Source organism: Calypte anna, chromosome 3, assembly GCF_003957555.1.
Source record: "Calypte anna isolate BGI_N300 chromosome 3, bCalAnn1_v1.p, whole genome shotgun sequence".
In the NCBI taxonomy this organism is placed as follows: Eukaryota; Metazoa; Chordata; class Aves; order Apodiformes; family Trochilidae; genus Calypte; species Calypte anna.
Genome location: NC_044246.1, coordinates 114,713,164 through 114,733,163, shown reverse-complemented (window position 1 = coordinate 114,733,163; position 20,000 = coordinate 114,713,164). Strand labels below are relative to the sequence as shown.

Here is a 20,000-nt window from a genome sequence, read left to right as displayed (position 1 = left end):
AAAGCTCCTCCAGTTCCAACCTCCTGCATGGGCAGGGACACCTCCTAAGGGCAGCATCACCTCCCATGGTGTCTCCAGGCTCTGTGGTGCCCAGCACAGAACCAGAAGCCCTTAAGCCCCCCAAACCTGGTGAAGAATCCTCATGGTGCTGAATCCTTCCCCCTCATCCTCATCTCCAGGCATGGAATGGCTCCATTCTTTCCAATCCCAAGAAAATCATAGAATCCCAGAATCCCAGATTGGTTTGGGGAGAAAGGGACCTTAAAGGTCACCTAATTCCAACCCCCTGCCATGGTCAGGGACCCCTCCCCCAGCCCAGGGTGCTCCAAGCCCCATCCAACCTGGGCTGAGACACTGCCAGGGATGGGGCAGCCACAGCTTCCTTGGGCAACCTGGGCAACCAGGGGCTCAGCACCCTCACCCCAAGCAATTCCTCCCTCACATCTCATCCCCAGCTCCCCTCTCCCAGCTCCAAACCCTTCCCCCTTCTCCTAGCCCACTCCAGCCCAGCCAGGACATCACCTTATTCCAGGCCACCACTAACCCATGTCCCACACCTGAGAATCACAGAATGCTCATGGCTGGAAAGGACCTTGGAGATCACCAAGTCCAACCAAACCATTTCTCCCTCCCTCCCTCCCTGCCCAAGATCTCCTCTCCATCTCCCCTCTCCCAGCTGCAAACCCTTCCCCCTCGCAGGCTCCCATCCCTCCAGGCCCTTGTCCCAAGTCCCTCCCCAGCTTTCCTGGAGCCCCTTCAGGCACTGGAAGGTGCTCTAAGGTCTCCCCGGTGCAGCCTTCTCTTCTCCAGCCTCAACACCCCCAACTCTCTCAGCCTGGCTCCAGAGCAGAGCTGCTCCAGCCCTCCCAGCAGCTCCATCCATGATCCTTGTTGTGTCTCCTAGGGATGAGGTGAACAAGGCCTACAGGAAGCTGGCTGTGCTGCTCCACCCTGACAAGTGTGTGGCTCCTGGCAGTGAAGATGCCTTCAAAGCCGTGGTGAACGCCCGGACCTCACTGCTCAAAAACATCAAATAGGGAACAGAACCCCAGGGAGCTGGAAAACCTTCCCCTCATCCCACCCAAGTCCCAGGCGAGCGTGGGACACCCCTCTGCTCCTCACACTTCACCAGCAGCGTGGACACAGGAGGCTCCCAGAGCAGCTTAGGACTGCTGAGGATGTGAACTGAAAGCCTTGGTGTGGTGGGTGGAGAGGGATGGTCAGGAGAGCAGGGGGTTGTGAGTCCTGGGGGGTTGTCCTGGAGCCATCTCTGCAGCTCCTGAGCTCCAGGGGTGGTTCAGCTCCCTGCTCAGAGCTGGCTCCTTCCTTCCAGGTGACACCCAACGATGCTGCTTTGGACTGTGAGGGAAAGGGGAATTACTTGAGGAAAATCTCTCTGGTACTGGAGGGAGAGAATGGCACCAGGAGTGTTCTTTACCTCCCCAACCTGTCATGGGGACAAGAGTGGTCTCCCCAGGGCACCCACCTCCTCCTCACATCACAGAGTCCTCTGCCACCACTTCCTTCCATCTCCCCAAGCCCAACTTGTTGGGAAGAAGCCCCAAAAGCTGCAGGACCTCAACCCCCCTCCCTCTCTCCCATCCCTCTGCTCAGGCAAGCTCTGGGTGAGGTCCCTTGTTGGGGACTGTCCTCAGCTGTGAGTGGCCCTGGCTGTTTGCAAGCAGGGGAAGGTTTCTGCCCCAAGGAGGAGGAGGAGGAGGCAGCAGCTCACCCCTCACCATGGCTGCTTCTCAGCTCTTCCCCTCCTCCCCTCAGCCAGACGTGGGTGAATTCAAGGGGAGCTTTGCTGCTCACCCCAAGAAGTGCTTGGTCACTTGATGGAGTCAGAGCCACCACAGCTGCCAGGTTCTCCGAGGAGACCAACCTGGGGATCCCTTGGGCTCCTCTGGTGTTGCCAGGACTCAGTTTTATTTCCTTGCTGCTGCCTGAGCTCCTCAGGGGGTGTCAGGACACAAACCCATGAAGTGAAAGCCCCCAAGGATGCTCCCTCTGTAACCTCACCTCACAGCTGTCCTGTTTGAAAGTGGTTTTTTTCCTCTGCTCTGTGAATATTTATTATTTTTTCACTTCAAGGCAGCTTTTCTGTGTTTTCTCTCCAAAACAGACCATAAATAACAGTTCCTCACCACCACCGTTTGACCTCAAGCATTAAGGGACTTGAGAATCATTTTCCTCTTGCTCTGGTGCTGAGCTGCTGGGAAGCAGAAACCAACTCTCCTGCCAGGGAACACTTTTTGCTCTTCTGATGTAGAAATAACCCAGAGGAGATGTTGCTCCATGAGCTTCATGTTTAAAACTTCTCCATTCTTCCTGCCAGAGGGATAAAAAGCTGGGCTGGGGGATTTGAGCAGGACAAGGCACACTGACAGCATCTCCTTCCACACCTTTTATAACCCTGGGGGAGCTCACTGGAAACCTCCCCACTTGTCCCATGGAGAAAACCACTTAATTCCACCTTCCAACTTCATTCTTTTTCCATCCAGGGGGACAACCAACCCCACTGCTGAATGAAGGGCAAGATCTGGGTGCCTGGAGTGGTTCTCCAGGGCTTTCTCCCATTCCTGCTGCTCAGGAGCTCTCCAGGTTTCTCATGCCATGGATGGTCCCTCCTTGGTTTTTTGCTTCTGGGGTTTCTCCTCTCTGTTTCCCAAGCTAACTCCATCCTTGGAGATGATTCCAGTGACCTCCTGGGCTGTCTTATTATAAATTAAACCTCCCCCTGGGGAGCTGAGGAAGCTCTGTGTCCCCAAGGCCACCACCCCCTGGTAAGGTTTAATTGACCCTCTCATTCCTCTCCTTGCTGATGGGGAAGAGCTGCCCATGGAAAATGGTGATGGGAGAGGGTCTGAAGGCCACCAAAACTGGCACAGAGGCCACCAAAATGGGTCTGAAGGGCACCAAAACTGAAGAGCACCAGAACTGGTCCAGAGGCCAGCACTGTTGGTCTGAAGACCACCAAAAATTGGCCAAATGCCACCGAAACCTTTTTGAAGGCCACCAGAACTCGTCCAAAGGCCACCAAAACCATCTCAAAGACCACTAAAACCAGTCCAGAGGCCACCAAAATGGGCCAAAAGACCAGAACTGGTCCAGGGGCCAGCAAGGGAACCCAGAACTGGTTCCTGGAACAGGAGGGGTGGAGCTGCACCTCATGGAAGGGTTTGGGAAGTTCTCCAGGTCATGCCTGGGGATGAACCTGAGGGGACAGCTGGAGGTGTCCTCCCCACCTGCCAAGCTTTCACCTGGGAGGCAGGAGGGCTCTGCAGAGGGACCTGGACAGACTGGAGAGTTGGGATGATCCCAAGGGGATGAGGTTCAACATTCCAAGTGCCGGGTCCTGCACTTTGGCCACAACAACCCCATGGGGAGCTCCAGGCTGGGCACAGAGTGGCAGAAAGGGACCTGGGAGTCTGGATTGCCAGGAAGCTGAAGAGGAGCCAGCAGTGTGCCCAGGTGGCCAAGAAGGCCAATGGCATCCTGGGCTGTGTCAGGAACAGCGTGGCCAGCAGGTCCAGGGAAGGGATTCTGCCCCTGTGCTCAGCCCTGGGGAGGCCACAGCTTGAGTCCTGTGTCCAGTTCTGGGCCCCTCAGCCCCTCAGGAAGGAGCTTGAGGTGCTGGAGCAGGTCCAGAGAAGAGCAAGGAGGCTGTGAAGGGATCCAGCAGAATTGCTGTGAGGAAGGGCTGAGGGAGCTGGGGGTGTTGAGGCTGGAGAAGAGGAGGCTCAGGGGAGACCTCATCACTCTCTCCAACTCCCTGAAAGGAGGTTGGAGCCAGGGGGGGGTTGGGCTCTTTTCCCAGGCAACTCTCAGCAAGACAAGAGGGCAGGGTCTCAAGTTGTGCCAGGGGAGGTTTAGGTTGGAGATGAGAAAGAATTTCTTTCTGGAGAGGGTGATCAGGCATTGGAATGGGCTGCCCAGGGAAGTAGTGGATTCTCCGTGTCTGGAGATCTTTCCAAAGAGCCTGGATGTGGCACTGAGTGCCATGGGCTGGGAACCACGGGGGGAGTGGATCAAGGGTTGGACTTGATGAGCTCTGAGCTCCCTTCCAACCCAGCCCATTCTAGGATTCTGTGACAAAGTCTTGTGGGGTCTCCTTCTCCATTGAAAGCCCCCAAGGAGACCCTGCTATGGGGGGCAGTTTGGCCTCAGTGATCTCCAGATGTTCCCCCCATGATCTCATGAAGGTGCCAGCAGGGGAAACACAGGGGGGGAGCTTGGGGAGGAGGATTCAGTGCAGGATCAGTCAGGTTGGGGGGGATTTGGGTGGCTCTGCTGAAGGGGAGCGTGTGGTGAGTATGTTGGGGGGTTCTCCCCAACCCCTCCGGGGCTGTCTTAAGGTGGCTGTGACCCCAGAAAGGTCCATGGGCAAAAGGACAGCCTGGTTATGAGAGCATGGCCCAACACCCTGCTTACCACCTGGGGTCACGGCACCCATAGAACCCCCAGCAGGATTGGATTGACCTTAAAGCTCATAAAAAAAATGTCAGATCTCTCCTCTGTCAGATTGTCTGGAAAATGATCACCTCTCAGCAGGGTCACCCTGCCAGGAAGGGAGGCCCCATGGGAAGGTTTGGAAGGTGAGAAGGGGCTTGTGGTGGGATGTCACCTCCTTGGAAGCTCTGTCACCCACAGCTACCATGGGGAAGCACCCCCAGGATCACCCTCAGGTGATGGTGACCACAGCACCTGGGTGCTGAGCCATGGTGGGGAAAGAGAAGAGGGTACAGGAGCCAGGCAGGCACCCAACCACCAGCAACTGCAGCTTAAATGATCAGCTGGACACAGAAATCATAAATGGGTTGGGCGGGAAGGGACCTTAAAGGTCACCCAGTGCCCCCCCTGCCATGGTCAGGGACACATCCCCCAGCCCAGGGTGCTCCAAGCCCCATCCAACCTGGGCTGAGACACTGCCAGGGATGGGGCAGCCACAGCTTCCTTGGGCAACCTGGGCAACCAGGGGCTCAGCACCCTCACCCCAAGGAATTCCTCCCTCACATCTCATCCCCATCTCCCCTCTCCCAGCTCCAAACCCTTCCCCCTTCTCCTAGCCCACTCCAGCCCAGCCAGGACATCACCTTATTCCAGGCCACCACTAACCCATGTCCCACACCTGAGAATCACAGAATGCTCATGGCTGGAAAGGACCTTGGAGATCACCAAGTCCAACCAAACCATTTCTCCCTCCATCCCTCCTCCCTGCCCAAGATCTCCTCTCCATCTCCCCTCTCCCAGCTGCAAACCCTTCCCCCTCGCAGGCTCCCATCCCTCCAGGCCCTTGTCCCAAGTCCTTCCCCAGCTTTCCTGGAGCTCCTTCAGGTACTGGAAGGTGCTCTAAGGTCTCCCCGGTGCAGCCTTCTCTTCTCCTGCCTCAACACCCCCAACTCTGTCAGCCTGGCTCCAGAGCAGAGCTGCTCCAGCCCTCCCAGCAGCTCCAGGGCCTCCTCTGCACTGGCTCCAACAGCTCCGGGTCCTTCTGCTGATGGGGACCCCAGAGATGGACACAGCTTTACCCCAGGGGGGTCTCCCCAGAGCAGAGGGGACAATCCCCTCCCTGGCCCTGCTGCTCATGCATCCAGCGAGGCCACTTGCTTTAAGGGTCCCCACGGGGTCTATGAGCTGCCAGAGGGAATGATGAAGATGAAGATGATGAAGATGGCGTGGGCAGCAGCACCTTCCCTCAGAACCCGCCTTCTCCACCCCCACCGGCACCGAGAGGGTTACAGAAGGCGGAGACGCTCCGGGACGCCCCGGTACCGGCAGAGCCGGCGGTGGGTGCCCGCCCCCGGCCCCGGGGAACCCCTTTCCCTCTCCCCCCTTCACCCCCTCTTCTCAATCCCCACCCCTTCTCCGGGCCGGAGCCGCCTCCCCCGCCGCCTCGGGCCCCGCGGAGCCCGGCGGGGGTGGCGGGGGGGGAGGCGGGCGGTGGGGACCGGCGGAGGATGCTGGTGGCCACCGGGAGAAGCGAAGAGCATCGTTGCTGGTCGCACCTTCCTCTTCCAGGGCTGCCAGGCTTCTCGATACCCTTCTCGGTCCTTCTCCATCCATCCCTCCATCCATCCATCCTCGGGGAACGGAGCGGCGGGGCTCTCGCCCTCCCGAAACACCGGGCTTGCCCTCGAAGGAGGGGCAGGGAGGCATCGCGACATCTTTTTGGGGTTTTGTTGTTTGGTTTGATTTTTTTTTTTTTTTCCTTAGCTCCGCGGCGCTTCGGTGGCAACCTGGCAGTGCGCAGGGGCTGGGGAGAGGGAGCTGGCAGGCAGCTGGGCAGGCAGGCAGCTCCCTGCCCGGCCTCGCTTATTTATCATTTCCTTTTTTTTTTTTCCCCCTCCTCCTTGGGCGGGCAGCGGGATTCGGGCTTTGGGTTGCAGAAGGAGAAGAAGGGGACAGGCCTGGGAGCCGGCAGGGGCGATGTCCCGCTGAGCATCGAGGGGGGGGACAGCGGTGGCATTTTTTCCCCGGTTGCGGAGCAGCGGAAGGTGCCACCATGCCCAGGAACGGGGCTTTCTCCGAACCCGAGTGTTCCGCCGAGTATTCCGCCGACTACTCGGTGAGCTTGCCCTCGGACCCCGAGCGCGGCGTGGGGAGGACCCACGAGGTGACGGTGCGCAGCTCGGGTCCCTGCCTCTGCCTCCCCCGTTTCATGCGCCTCACCTTCTCTCCCGAATCCCTGGAGAACCTCTACCAGACCTATTTCCGTCGCCAACGCCACGAAACCCTCTTGGTCCTGGTGGTCTTCGCCGCCCTCTTCGACTGCTACGTCCTCCTCATGTGCGCCGCGGTCCACGCCGCCGACAAAGTGGCCCCGGCGCTGGCCGCGGTGGCCGGGTTGGTGGCCCACGCCTTGCTCTTCGTCCTTTGCAAATACAGGCTGCTCCCCGAGAGGGTGGCCCGCAGGTTCCTGCCCTACGTCCTTTGGATCCTCATCTTGGCTCAGATCTTCTGCTACCTGGGGCTCGACTTCTCCCGCTCGCCCGAGGCCAGCGACACGGTGGGCTGGCAAGCCTTCTTCGGCTTCTCCTTCTTCATCACCTTGCCCCTGCGCCTGGCACCCATCGTCCTCATCACTGCTGTCTCCTGCGGGGTCCACACCTTGGTGCTTGGTGTCACCGTCGCTCAGCAGAGGCAGGAGGACACCCTGGATGAGGGCACGCTGCTGAGACAGGTAACGGGGATGGCTCAGGGGATATGGTGTCCCCTCGGGGTGCTGGGAGGTGATGGGGGAGTTATCCCCTCCTTTGGGTGGTTCCATGAGCTGCTGTGGGGTCCATCCCTGGTCCTGATCCTAAACTTGATGGTCTTAGGTCAAGTTGGATGGAGAAACCATCCAACCAACCAACCAACCAACCAACCATCAAGTTGGTTTGGAGCAACCTGGGGGATGGCCCAGGGGACGTGGTGTCCCCTCAGGGTGATGGGGGAGTTGTCCCCCCCTTTGGGTGGTTCCATGAGCTGCTGTGGTGTCCATCCCTGGTCCTGATCCTAAACTTGATGGTCTGAGGCCAAGTTGGATGGGGTTTGGAGAAACCTGGGGGATGGCCCGGGGGACGTGGTGTGCCCTCGGGGTGATGGGGGAGTTATCCCCCCCTTTGGGTGGTTCCATGAACTGCTGTGGGGTCCATCCCTGTTCCTGATTCTAAACTTGATGGTCTGAGGCCAAGTTGGATGGGGCTTGGAGCAACCTGGGCTGCTGGGAGCTGGCCCTGCCCATGGAACTGGGTGAGCTTTAAGGTCCCTTCCCACCCAAACCAGTCTGGGATTCCGTGAGATCCTTTCCAACCTGACTGACCCTAAAGCCAGGTTTGATCTGGAACCTACCAGCTGATTGTGGTGTTGACCAGGAGCAAGGGGATTCCCCAAAACACATCCCAGTGGAGTGCTGGGGAGGGCAGGAGCACCCAGCCATGATGGGACACACGTCCTCTGACCCCCCTAGATCCCTCTCCAGGAGCCACCTGAGGGGCAAGGACACATGGGCTGCTGGAGAAACTGAGGCACGGAGGGACTCTGGTGCTCCCCATCCACCCTGCCCGGCAGCCTCGCTTCTGCTCATTTCCCTTTGAATTGCAAGACACAAAAATGGCCAAAAATGGTCATTTTTAGCAGAAACGTGGCAGGAGCCCAGCTTCCGGGCTCACAAACAGCCACCAGGGCTTTCCCCAGGAGAAAAAGAGCTGGGTGGCTGCTGGGCCCCAGCTCAGTCCCGAGGTGATACCCATCCCCCAGCCTCATGGCTGGGGACACTTTAGGGTGATCTTCTGCCCCCATAAAGCTGGAGAAACAACATTTCCAAGCTTGAAGGTGGCCCCAAGGACTCAGCACCCATCCAGGCACACAGCAAAGGAGGGGAGGGGAGGCTTGGGCAGGGGGTGAGTGGTCCCTGCTCCAGCAGGTTCTCAGCATCTCCTGGGAAATACCCACTGGAGCAACCAGGGACTGTTGTTTGCCCCTAAATCAGTGGTTTTCATGGCTTGGCCAAGTCCCTTTCCTCCCCATTGGGAGGTTCCCCACTCTTTGGTCATGCACCCCCTGATCTGAGCAGAGATTCCATGGCTGGGAGGGGGGGGAAAGCCAGAGCTGAACTTTGGTGTGTTGAAGGCAGCAGGGAAAATCCCACTGGAAGCATCTCCTCTGCCCCATGGTGGGGAGAGGAAGGGATGGGGAAGGTCCAAGGCTGGTAGATGTAGGTTGGACATTAGGAAGTTCTTTGGGGTGAGGGTGCTGAGCCCCTGGTTGCCCAGGTTGCCCCAGGAAGCTGTGGCTGCCCCATCCCTGGCAGTGTCTCAGCCCAGGTTGGATGGGGCTTGGAGCACCCTGGGCTGGGGGAGGGGTCCCTGACCATGGCAGGGTTGGAATTAGGTGACCTTTAGGGTCCCTTCCCACCCAACCCACTCTGGGGTTCCCTGATTCTCTGGATGGATGGGTGGGTGGGCAGCTGGGTGTGCAGAGGAGGAATGAGTGAGGAATGGATGGACAGACAGCCCAGAGGTCCCCAGGGTGGGGAGCTGGTGGTGAAGGCCATGGCAGGGCTGGAGAACTGCAGCTTTCCTGGGTGCTGTTCTGCTGCCAGGGAGGGGTTGGGATGGAGAGGAGGCCACAGCCCCCACTGCTCATTGGTGGGGCTGAGGGAGGTGGGGTGGGGGGTTCTGTCTTGGGGGAGATGGGCAGGAGGGTGCTGGGACCCAAACCCCATTCTTTGGGGTCCCTGGTTGCCCAGGTTGCCCAAGGAAGCTGTGGCTGCCCCATCCCTGGCAGTGTCTCAGCCCAGGTTGGATGGGGCTTGGAGCACCCTGGGCTGGGGGAGGGGTCCCTGACCATGGCAGGGGATGGGAATGGATGGGATTTAAGGTCCCTTCCCACCCAAACCAGTCTGGGATTCCCTGGTTCCATCAACAGGAAGGGAGAGGGCAATTGTTGATTCACTTTTTTTGTAGAGGATTTGGGAATGCTGAGTCTCAGGAGACAGGAAAATGGAGCCTGCTCTCCAAAAAACACCCCAAGAATACTGAGTTTTTTCCCAGGCTCTGTGCTTTGGGACTGGTCCCCTTGCCATGGGACATCTCCTGGTGTCACAGGGTTTTGCAAAGAAAAGCACTTTTTGGGTTCTATTTCCATAGTGATCCAGCAAGGGTGCTGGGGTGGTGTCCAGGTTGAACTGGACAACCAGTTAGAGTCATCTCCAGGTTTCCAGTGTCCTGGCTCCAGGTAGGGTTCCTGCCCCTGCTGTTCAGAGCTCCTCCTGCAGAAGGCTGCCCAAGCTGCCACCTCTGCCTGGAGCTGCTTGAGGAGATCTGATGGCTCCTGGGGCAGCTGTGGGGTGAGCGTTGACCCACTGGTGGGTGGAGGGGCCTGGGATTTGGGCTGCCTGCTGCTGGTGCCACTTGTGCACCATCAAAATAAGTGGGGGTGCTGATCCTGGAGCAGAGGAGGCTGAGGGGAGACCTTGTGGCTCTCTGCAAGCCCCTGAGAGGAGGTTGGAGCCAGGGGGGGTCGGGCTTTGCTCCCAAGGAACAAGGGATGGGACAAGAGAGGAGGGCTGGAGAAGATGGAGAAGGGGATGGAGAAGTTGTGAGGAGCATCCGAGGGAGCTGTGGGTGCTGATCCTGGAGCAGAGGAGGCTGAGGGGAGACCTTGTGGCTCTCTGCAAGCCCCTGAGAGGAGGTTGGAGCCAGGGGGGGTCGGGCTCTGCTCCCAAGGAAGAAGGGATGGGACAAGAGGAACTTTTGGCACACCTCAAGTTGTGCCAGGGGAGGTTTAGGTTGGAGCTGGGGAAGAATTTCTGCCTGGAAAGGGTTGTCAGGGCCTGGCCCAGGCTGCCCAGGGCAGGGCTGGAGTCCCCATCATGCCTGGAGGGGTTTCAGAGCAAGCCCTGGGGATGTGGGGATGAGGGACATGGGGCAGGGGTGGCCTTGGGCACTGATGAGGGAATGGTTGGAACTGATGATCCTCAAGGTCTTTTCCAACCTGAATGATTCCATGATTCCACTCCCTGCCACCAAGCCTGGGGGTGCTGGGGGGGTGCAGGGGACCCACAGCCACCCCCCCCTTGCCCGTCCCCGTTAATCATTGCCACGGCACGGAGAGTCCGGAGCTGGGAAAACCTTGGCAACGCGGCATGCCTCAGCCTGGGAAGGAGGAACATTATGTCCAGAAATAAACATCAGATGCCTGATTATTCCAGCCAGCCACCCGGCTCCCGGGGGCACTGCTATTAATAGGAGGGACTGGAGGATGGGGCTGGAACCGCGGCGGGGGAAGGGGTGGGGATGGATTGGTGGCCATCAAGGAGGAGCCCGAAGGTTGAGATGCTGGCTGAGAGTTGGGGTCTGGGGGTGGTCGAGGCTGTGGCTGCCCTGGCCGTGTGGCAAGCAGCTGAGAAGCATCCTCCAGGTTCCAGCTGGGTGCATCCCACCCCGGCTCTGCCAGCAGGGATGAGGTCCCTCAGCCACACATCCCCTTCTTGCTGTCCCCAAATTATTGAGCACAAACCATAACCTGTGACCACACCGTGGGGTCTCCTCCATGTCTGGGTTTTCCCAGGAGATGTTTGGGATGCCAGGATGTGGGGTTTTGGTTGGTTTTTTTTTTTGGGGGGTGAGGTTTTGGGGGCTGAGCATCCATGGCAGGGGGCAAGATGCAGCTGGAAGATGCTCGGTGTGGGATGGGGCTGTGCCTTGCAGCCCCCGGGGGGGTTTGGGGTGGCCTCGGTGTGCCGAGCTGCCCTGTTCCCACCCAGTGACCCGTTGTCATGACAACTCGAGAGGGTGGTTAAAAATAGCAAGTAGCTGCTTGTTTTGGGGGTTTCTTCTCCCTGCCCACCTCCAGATGGCTCCTTGCTCACCGTCTACTCTGCCGCAGGTCCCGGGGCTTCCCGGGGATCCCCCCAGATCCTGGTCCAGATCCTGACCCAGCTCCATCAATTGGAGGTGCCAAGTTTTCTCCCTTGCTCCTCATGCCCCTAAAGTATCATCCCCAACGTGGTGCCACCTCAAATCCGTGCCTCAGTTTCCCTCTTTGTGACCTTGAGATGACACTGGGCTGCTCAGGGCTTGTCAGGTGGGAAGACTCCTGAGGACAGGGACACCCAGGGACCGGGGGAGCATTGGGGCTTTCCTCCCACCCTGCTGGGCTACAGGCCCCACGTTGGTACCAGGGAGTTGGGGATCAGGAGATGGATGCTGAGGATGTGGCAGCACCCTGGGAATGGCTCCATGGCCTTCCCACAGCCTCCATCACACTGCCAGGGACACCCAGGGGGTGGGAGGACATCTCCATGTCCCCACTGTCCCCTGAGCAGAGTTGAAACTGGTTATCACACCTTTCATGTCACTCTTCCCCTTCCAAGATGAAACAACCCAGGTTCCTCCAGCTTTCCCTCATCAGACATCTTTGCCATGGAGGGTTTTTCATCCCATCTGCAAAGCTGCTCCATCCTGTCCTGGGCTGTGGGGACATGAGGGATGGGACAAGTCCAGCCCATGGGACAGGATCCATGCCAGGATTGGGAAAGGTGATAGAATCATGGAATCCCAGAGTGGTTTGGGTGGGAAGGGACCTTAAAGCCCCCCCAGTGGCACCCCTGCCATGGTCAGGGACCCCTCCTCCAGCCCAGGGTGCTCCAAGCCCCATCCAACCTGGGCTGAGACACTGCCAGGGATGGGGCAGCCACAGCTTCCTTGGGCAACCTGGGCAACCAGGGGCTCAGCACCCTCACCCCAAGCAATTCCTCCCTCACATCTCATCCCCAGCTCCCCTCTCCCAGCTCCAAACCCTTCCCCCTTCTCCTAGCCCACTCCAGCCCAGCCAGGACATCACCTTATTCCAGGCCACCACTAACCCATGTCCCACACCTGAGAATCACAGAATGCTCATGGCTGGAAAGGACCTTGGAGATCACCAAGTCCAACCAAACCATTTCTCCCTCCCTCCCTCCCTGCCCAAGATCTCCTCTCCATCTCCCCTCTCCCAGCTGCAAACCCTTCCCCCTCGCAGGCTCCCATCCCTCCAGGCCCTTGTCCCAAGTCCCTCCCCAGCTTTCCTGGAGCCCCTTCAGGCACTGGAAGGTGCTCTAAGGTCTCCCCGGTGCAGCCTTCTCTTCTCCAGCCTCAACACCCCCAACTCTCTCAGCCTGGCTCCAGAGCAGAGCTGCTCCAGCCCTCCCAGCAGCTCCAGGACTTCCATGAGGTCCCATCAGGAGCTTTTGTTCCATTCTCCAGGAAGAAGGATGGGTTGTTCAAGTCCATGACCCTTTGTAGCCTCCACCTCTGGTGCTGTCATCCCACACCCACGTTTTGAGCCATGGAGAGGGGCAGGAGAAGGAGCAAACCTGGAGTTTTAGGCCTTGTCTGTGTTTTTATGAACATTTTGGGCTTCAATTCCCGTGGCAGGACCAAGGGAGCGGATGACACGTGAGCCACCAAGAGCTGATTGTCCCCCAGGGCTGCCCCTGCCTCTCCCCCCCCCCTGCCACCAGCCTGCTGCTGCTTTTTTCCAAAACATCTCTGCCAGCTTTAATGAAGCTGAGTCAGCCCACAGGGACCTCAAGGTCTCCTCGGGTTCTCCAGCTGTGATCTCCTGCTTGTCCCCTCCAGGACAGTCCCCCCAGCACATCTTGGTGGCCACGGCTTGGTGGCTTGTCCCCAGGGCTGTATTTTCTGTCCTCTTCCAACATCTGAACATTTGGGTTGGTTCTTTTTTATTTTTCCTTCAGGTTCTGCTGCCCAAACAAGGAGTTGTGGTGGCACATCCCTTGGTGGGGCTTCTCCATTGCTCCTCTTACTCCTGTCTCTTTTTCTTTTTGTTTTCCCCCTTCTTTTTTGTCCCCAAAGATCCTGTCCAATGTTGCCATCTACCTTTGTGCCATCACAGTGGGCACCATGTCCTACTACATGGCCGACCGCAAACACCGCAAAGCCTTCCTGGAAGCCCGGCAGTCCCTGGAGGTCAAACTCAACCTGGAGGAGCAGAGCCAGCAGCAGGTAGGGACCACAGCTGGGCACAGGGGACAGCCTGGGGACACCACGGTGGCCTCGGGACAGGGATAATCAGTGTTGGGCCCAGTTCTGTTCAATATCTTCATTGATGATTTAGATGAGGGGATTGAGTCCATCATCAGCAAATTCACAGATGACACCAAGCTGGGGGGAGTGTGGATCAGCTGGAAGGCAGGAGGGCTCTGCAGAGGGACCTGGACAGACTGGAGAGTTGGGATGATCCCAAGGGGATGAGGTTCAACATTCCAAGTGCCGGGTCCTGCACTTTGGCCACAACAACCCCATGAGGAGCTCCAGGCTGGGCACAGAGTGGCAGAAAGGGAGCTGGGAGTCTGGATTGCCAGGAAGCTGAAGAGGAGCCAGCAGTGTGCCCAGGTGGCCAAGAAGGCCAATGGCATCCTGGGCTGTGTCAGGAACAGCGTGGCCAGCAGGTCCAGGGAAGGGATTCTGCCCCTGTGCTCAGCCCTCGGGAGGCCACAGCTTGAGTCCTGTGTCCAGTTCTGGGCCCCTCAGCTCAGGAAGGAGATTGAGGTGCTGGAGCAGGTCCAGAGAAGAGCAAGGAGGCTGTGAAGGGATCCAGCAGAATTGCTGTGAGGAAGGGCTGAGGGAGCTGGGGGTGTTGAGGCTGGAGAAGAGGAGGCTCAGGGGAGACCTCATCACTCTCTGCAACTCCCTGAAAGGAGGTTGGAGCCAGGGGGGGGTTGGGCTCTTTTCCCAGGCAACTCTCAGCAAGACAAGAGGGCAGGGTCTCAAGTTGTGCCAGGGGAGGTTTAGGTTGGAGATGAGAAAGAATTTCTTTCTGGAGAGGGTGATCAGGCATTGGAATGGGCTGCCCAGGGAAGTAGTGGATTCTCCGTGTCTGGAGATCTTTCCAAAGAGCCTGGATGTGGCACTGAGTGCCATGGGCTGGGAACCACGGGGGGAGTGGATCAAGGGTTGGACTTGATGAGCTCTGAGGTCCCTTCCAACCCAGCCCATTCTAGGATTCTATGATTTGCCCCCACGGATTTGCTGTGGGGTGGCCCCGGGCTCGGCTTCCAGTCCCTCCCCTGTGCCCTGGCAGGAGCGGCTGATGCTTTCCATCCTCCCCAAGCATGTGGCAGACGAGATGCTGAAGGACATGAAGAAGGACCCCAGCCAGAAGGAGATGCAGCAGTTCAACACCATGTACATGTACCGCCATGAGAACGTCAGGTGGGACACGGGGGGGAACCAGCAGCCCCAGTTTGGGGACAAAAATGGGAATTGGGAGAGGTAGGGAAGGGGGGGTTGGCAGCTCAAGTGAAGGGTGGAGGAGGCCAAGCACCAAACCCACCTCTTGGAGACACCCGGGGGCTTCATCTCTGGCTGTGTCCCAGTAAGGTGGAGAAGAGGGGGACACAGGGATGGGTTGGTTGATACAGGGATAGGTTGGGGGACATGGGGATGGGTTGGGGGACACAGGGATGTGATAGGTCGGGGGACACAGGGATGGGTTGGGAGACATGGGGACAGGTTGGGGGACACAGGGGTGGGTTGGGGGACACAGGGATAGGCTGGGGGACATGGGGATGGGTTGGGGGACACAGGGATGGGTTGGGGGATACAGGGATAGGTTGGGGGACACAGGGGTGGGTTGGGGGACACAGGGATGGGTGACATAGGGATGAGTTGGGGGACACAGGGATGGGTTGAGGGACATGGGGACAGGTTTGGGGACACAGGGATGGGCTGGGGGACACAGGGATGGGTGACATAGGGATGAGTTGGGGGACACAGGGATGGGTTGGGGGACATGGGGACAGGTTCAGGGACACAGGGATGGGTTGGGGGGCACAGGGACGGGTTGGGGGACACCACACACACTCTGGGGGCTGAACCCCTCCCTCCTTGTTGCTCCTCACAGCATCCTCTTTGCCGACATCGTGGGCTTCACCCAACTGTCCTCCTCCTGCAGTGCCCAGGAGCTGGTGAAGCTCCTCAACGAGCTCTTTGCCCGCTTCGACAAGTTGGCAGCCGTGAGTGACACCCCGGGGGGGGGAGGTCTGAGCCATCATCACCCTCCTGAAAATGGAGGTGGGGACAGAGAAGGTTAAAAAATGTTCTTGCTGGGTGCAGGAAAAAAAAACAAAACAGAGCTGGGAGAGGAGGGGGGATGGAAAATCCGATGAGTTGTGTCCTTGGCTGGCATGGGAGAGCCCAACGTGGGTGAAGGGCAGGCTGGGGGAAGGATGGGGGGTTAAAGGAGGTCCCAGGTGACATTCTGTGTGTGTGTCCCCCCTCCCTGTCCCCAGAAACACCATCAGCTGCGTATCAAGATTTTGGGTGACTGCTACTACTGCATCTGCGGGCTGCCCGAGTACCGGGAGGACCACGCTGTCTGCTCCATCATGATGGGCTTGGCCATGGTGGAGGCCATTTCGTAAGGGCTTTTTCTCATGGAAAGGGGTGGGGAAAGGGGGGAGAGGGTCCTGCTGGGCTGCTGTGAACCCTGAGGACTTGGGAGTCTGGCAGAAGGAGTAAAAAAATGGAGAAGGTGGAGCGGGGATGGATTGTGAGGAGGGGACCTCACTTGTGGGCTGAGGTCTCTTCGTATCTTTATCTGAAGGAGGTTCCTGGGTGCACCCTCAGATAGTTTGGAGATGACACCAAGATGGATGGGAGGGATCCAGGGGGAGCTGGACAGGATGGATCCATGGGATGAGGCTCTGCAGAGGGATCAGGACAGGCTGGATCCATGGGATGAGGCTCTGCAGAGGAATCAGGACAGGCTGGATCCATGGGGTGAGGCTCTGCAGAGGGATCAGGACAGGCTGGATCCATGGGATGAGGCTCTGCAGAGGGATCAGGACAGGCTGGATCCATGGGATGAGGCTCTGCAGAGGGATCAGGACGGATCCATGGGATGAGGCTCTGCAGAGGGATCAGGACAGGATGGATCCATGGGATGAGGCTCTGCAGAGGGATCAGGACAGGATGGATCCATGGGATGAGGCTCTGCAGGGGGATCAGGACAGGATGGATCCATGGGATGAGGCTCTGCAGAGGGATCAGGACAGGCTGGATCCATGGGATGAGGCTCTGGAGAGGGATCAGGACAGGCTGGATCCATGGGATGAGGTTCTGCAGAAGGATCAGGACAGGCTGGATCCATGGGATGAGGCTCTGCAGAGGGATCAGGACAGGATGGATCCATGGGATGAGTTCTGCAGAGGGATCAGGACAGGCTGGATCCATGGGATGAGGCTCTGGAGAGGGATCAGGACAGGCTGGATCCATGGGATGAGGCTCTGGAAGAGGGATCAGGACAGGCTGGATCCATGGGATGAGGCTCTGCAGGGGGATCAGGACAGATCCATGGGATGAGGCTCTGCAGGGGGATCAGGACAGGATGGATCCATGGGATGAGTTCTGCAGAGGGATCAGGACAGGCTGGATCCATGGGATGAGGCCAATTGCAGGAGAGAGAGACTGAGCTGAAAGCAAAAGGACAAGACAGAAAAATCCCCTTTATCCTGCCCCAAACCAGGACATCCATCCCCCTTTGTCTCTCTCCCCCCCCCCAGCTACGTGCGGGAGAAGACCAGGACGGCGGTGGACATGCGGGTGGGGGTGCACAGCGGGACGGTGCTGGGGGGGGTGCTGGGACAGAAGAGGTGGCAGTACGACGTCTGGTCCACTGATGTCACCGTGGCCAACAAGATGGAGGCGGGTGGCATCCCCGGGTGAGCATCCCCAGGGGCTTGGGGGGAAAGGGGAAGGGGGGGGGACGGGGGGTCCAGCACCCAAGGGTGACTCCGGTGCCCGGGGCAGGCGGGTGCACATCTCGCAGAGCACCATGGATTGCTTGAAGGGGGAGTTTGAGGTGGAACCAGGGGAAGGCGGCTCCCGCTGCGAGTACCTGAAGGAGAAGGGCATTGTCACCTACCTCGTGGTGGTCCCCAAGCAGCCCCTGCGCAACGGCATCAACGGGGTGGTGAGTGGGGGTGCCAGGGTGAGCAGGGGGTGGTGGTGGTGGTGGGGACACCCCAACCCTCCTTGACCCACCTCCCCCTTTGCAGAAGCTGTCGCTGACCTCGTCCCACGGTGGTTCCCCACCTTTGGTCAACACCAAGGAACGCAACGGGAGCCTCAGCCTGGGCTGCACCAGCCCCGAGGAGCCCGAGGCCAGGGTGAGGGGCACCCTGGAGAGCGGGGAGGAGGACGGAGAGGTACAGCTCATCCATCTCGTGCAGCTGGGGGGTTTCTGGTGACTGCCCCAGGGTGGGTTGACCATCTGGTGTGGTCTCGCTGTGCCGGAGCAGGCGGTCAACCCCTCCTTCCCCAACCCCCGGCGGCGGCTGCGCCTGAGAGACTTGGCTGAGAGGGTGATGGACGCCTCAGAGAACGAGCAGGAGCTCAACAAGCTGCTCAACGAAGCCTTGTTGGAACGAGAATCCATCCAGGCGTGAGTCACCCTGCGCAGGGACACGTCCCCAGTGTGACTCGGGGGGTGGTGGGAGGTGTCCCCGGTGCCGTCGGGTGGTGACGGACGGTGTCACCCCCAGGCTGAAGGGCAAGAGCACCTTCCGGCTCTCCATGAGGTTCATCGACCCCGAGATGGAGACCCGCTACTCGGTGGAGAAGGAGAAGCAGAGCGGAGCTGCCTTCAGCTGCTCCTGCGTCGTCCTCTTCTTCACCGCCCTGGTGGAGTTCTGCATTGACCCCTGGTAGGGCAAGGAGGTGCTGGGTTGGGTTGGGTTGTTGCCAAGTCACATGTGGTGCCACCATGCTCCAAATGTGTCTCCTCTTGGTCTTTTTGGTAGGTTGGTGACCAACTACGTGACCTTTGTGGTGGGAGAGATCCTGCTGCTCATCCTCACCCTCTGCTCCTTGGCTGCCATCTTCCCCCGGGTGAGAACGAGATGGGCTCATTGGTGATGCCTCACTGGGATGTCCCCACCACCGTGTCCTGCTTGGGCAAACCCCTCCCTCCCCAACTTCTTCTCCCCACAGGTCTTCCCCAAAAAACTTGTGGCCTTCTCCACCTGGATCGACAGGACCCGCTGGGCACGCAACACTTGGGCCATGGCTGCCATCATCATCGTCACCATGGCTGACATTGTGGACATGGTGAGCCACCAGCCTGGGTGCCTGGAGGGCTGAACCTGCTCTGACCTTCTCCATCCAGACATCCCATAATTGTGCATGGCACCGTAAATGGCTGATTGTTACAGTCTGCACATCGGGGGGGAGGAATGGGGGGTGGATTTTAGGTCACTGTGTCCTCTTTCTCACCCTCATCCTCACCTTGTCCTTCTTCTGGACACCCAGTGTCCCCATCCTCACCCTGTCCTCCTTCTGGACACCCAATGTCCCCATCCTCACCCTGTCCTTCTGGACACCAGTGTCCCCATCCCCACCCTGTCCTTCTGGACACCCAATGTCCCCATCCTCACTCTGTCTTCCTCCTGGACACCAATGTCCTCATCCTCACCCTGTCCTACTTCTGGACACCACTGTCCCCATCCTCACCCTGTCCTCCTTCTGGACACCAATGTCCACATCTTCACCCTGTCCTCCTGGACACCAATGTCCCCATCCTCCCTCTGTCCTCCTTCTGAACACTCCATGTCCCCATCCTCACCCTGTCCTCCTTCTGGACACTCGTGCCCCCATCCTCACCCTGTCCTCCTTCTGGACACCCAATGTCCCCATCCTCACCCTGTCCTTCTGGACACCAATGTCCCCATCCCCACCCTGTCCTTCTGGACACCCAATATCCCCATCCTCACCCTGTCCTCCTCCTGAACACCAGTGTCCCCATCCTCACCCTGTCCTTCTGAATACCAGTGTCCCCATCCTCCCCCTGTCCTCCTTCTGAACACTCCATGTCCCCATCCTCACCCTGTCCTCCTGGACACAAATGTCCCAATCCTCACCCTGTCCCCCTGGACATGTGTCCCCATCCTCACCCTGTCTTTCTGGACACCACTGTCCCCATCCTCACCCTATCTTTCTGGACACCACTGTCCCCATCCTCACCCTGTCCTCCTTCTGGACACTCAGTGTCCCCATCCTCACCCTGTCCTCCTTCTGGACACCCAGTGTCCCCATCCTCACCCTGTCCTTCTGGACACCAATGTCCCCATCCTCACCCTGTCTCTTGTCCCCAGCTCAGCTGCTGGCAGGACCACGTTGGGCCAGTCAATGGGACCCTGGGGCCATCACGGGCGGGTGGCTGTGGGGACCAGCCCAAGTACTACAGCTACATCGCCCTGCTGGCCTTGGTGGCCACCATCATGCTGGTGCAGGTCAGCCACATGGTCAAGCTGACCCTCATGGTGCTGATCACCGGAGCTGCCGGTGCCGTCAACATCTTTGCCTGGGAACACATCTTTGACCAGTACGACCGGCGGCGTGGCCAGCAGAGCACGTGAGGGGGGGACCAGGAGGGTGGGCAAAGGGCTTGAGGGGTCACCTCCAGGGCCACCACCTGCCCTGTGTCTCCCCACCTCAGCAGGTCCTCGC

At 59.0% G+C, this 20,000-nt stretch overlaps 2 protein-coding genes across 5 annotated transcripts in view; both read left to right on the top strand.

The window, feature by feature from the left end:
* DNAJC27 (DnaJ heat shock protein family (Hsp40) member C27) overlaps positions 1–2,093 on the top strand; it is a 15,481-nt gene extending 13,388 nt beyond the window's left edge. For 2 of the 4 annotated variants that reach the window (XM_030448642.1, XM_030448640.1), the window contains 2 exons: positions 905–911; positions 1,334–2,093. In XM_030448642.1, the coding sequence (XP_030304502.1) occupies positions 905–911; positions 1,334–1,984 (658 nt within the window). In that variant the 3' untranslated portion in view covers positions 1,985–2,093. Of the gene's footprint in view, positions 1–904 lie in introns of all 4 variants that reach the window. The other 2 variants (XM_030448644.1, XM_030448643.1) reach the window with 2 other exon arrangements.
* Positions 2,094–6,393: 4,300 nt separating this feature from the next.
* Positions 6,394–20,000, top strand: part of ADCY3 (adenylate cyclase 3) — a 15,785-nt gene continuing 2,178 nt past the window's right edge. The window contains exons 1-14 of the mRNA XM_030447595.1: positions 6,394–7,183; positions 13,347–13,496; positions 14,575–14,705; positions 15,397–15,508; positions 15,785–15,912; positions 17,057–17,215; positions 17,304–17,466; positions 17,552–17,701; positions 17,795–17,937; positions 18,038–18,199; positions 18,296–18,383; positions 18,486–18,602; positions 19,646–19,905; positions 19,990–19,998. Of these exons, the coding sequence (XP_030303455.1) occupies positions 6,506–7,183; positions 13,347–13,496; positions 14,575–14,705; positions 15,397–15,508; positions 15,785–15,912; positions 17,057–17,215; positions 17,304–17,466; positions 17,552–17,701; positions 17,795–17,937; positions 18,038–18,199; positions 18,296–18,383; positions 18,486–18,602; positions 19,646–19,905; positions 19,990–19,998 (2,450 nt within the window). The 5' untranslated portion in view covers positions 6,394–6,505. The remainder of the gene's footprint in view (positions 7,184–13,346; positions 13,497–14,574; positions 14,706–15,396; positions 15,509–15,784; positions 15,913–17,056; positions 17,216–17,303; positions 17,467–17,551; positions 17,702–17,794; positions 17,938–18,037; positions 18,200–18,295; positions 18,384–18,485; positions 18,603–19,645; positions 19,906–19,989; positions 19,999–20,000) is intronic.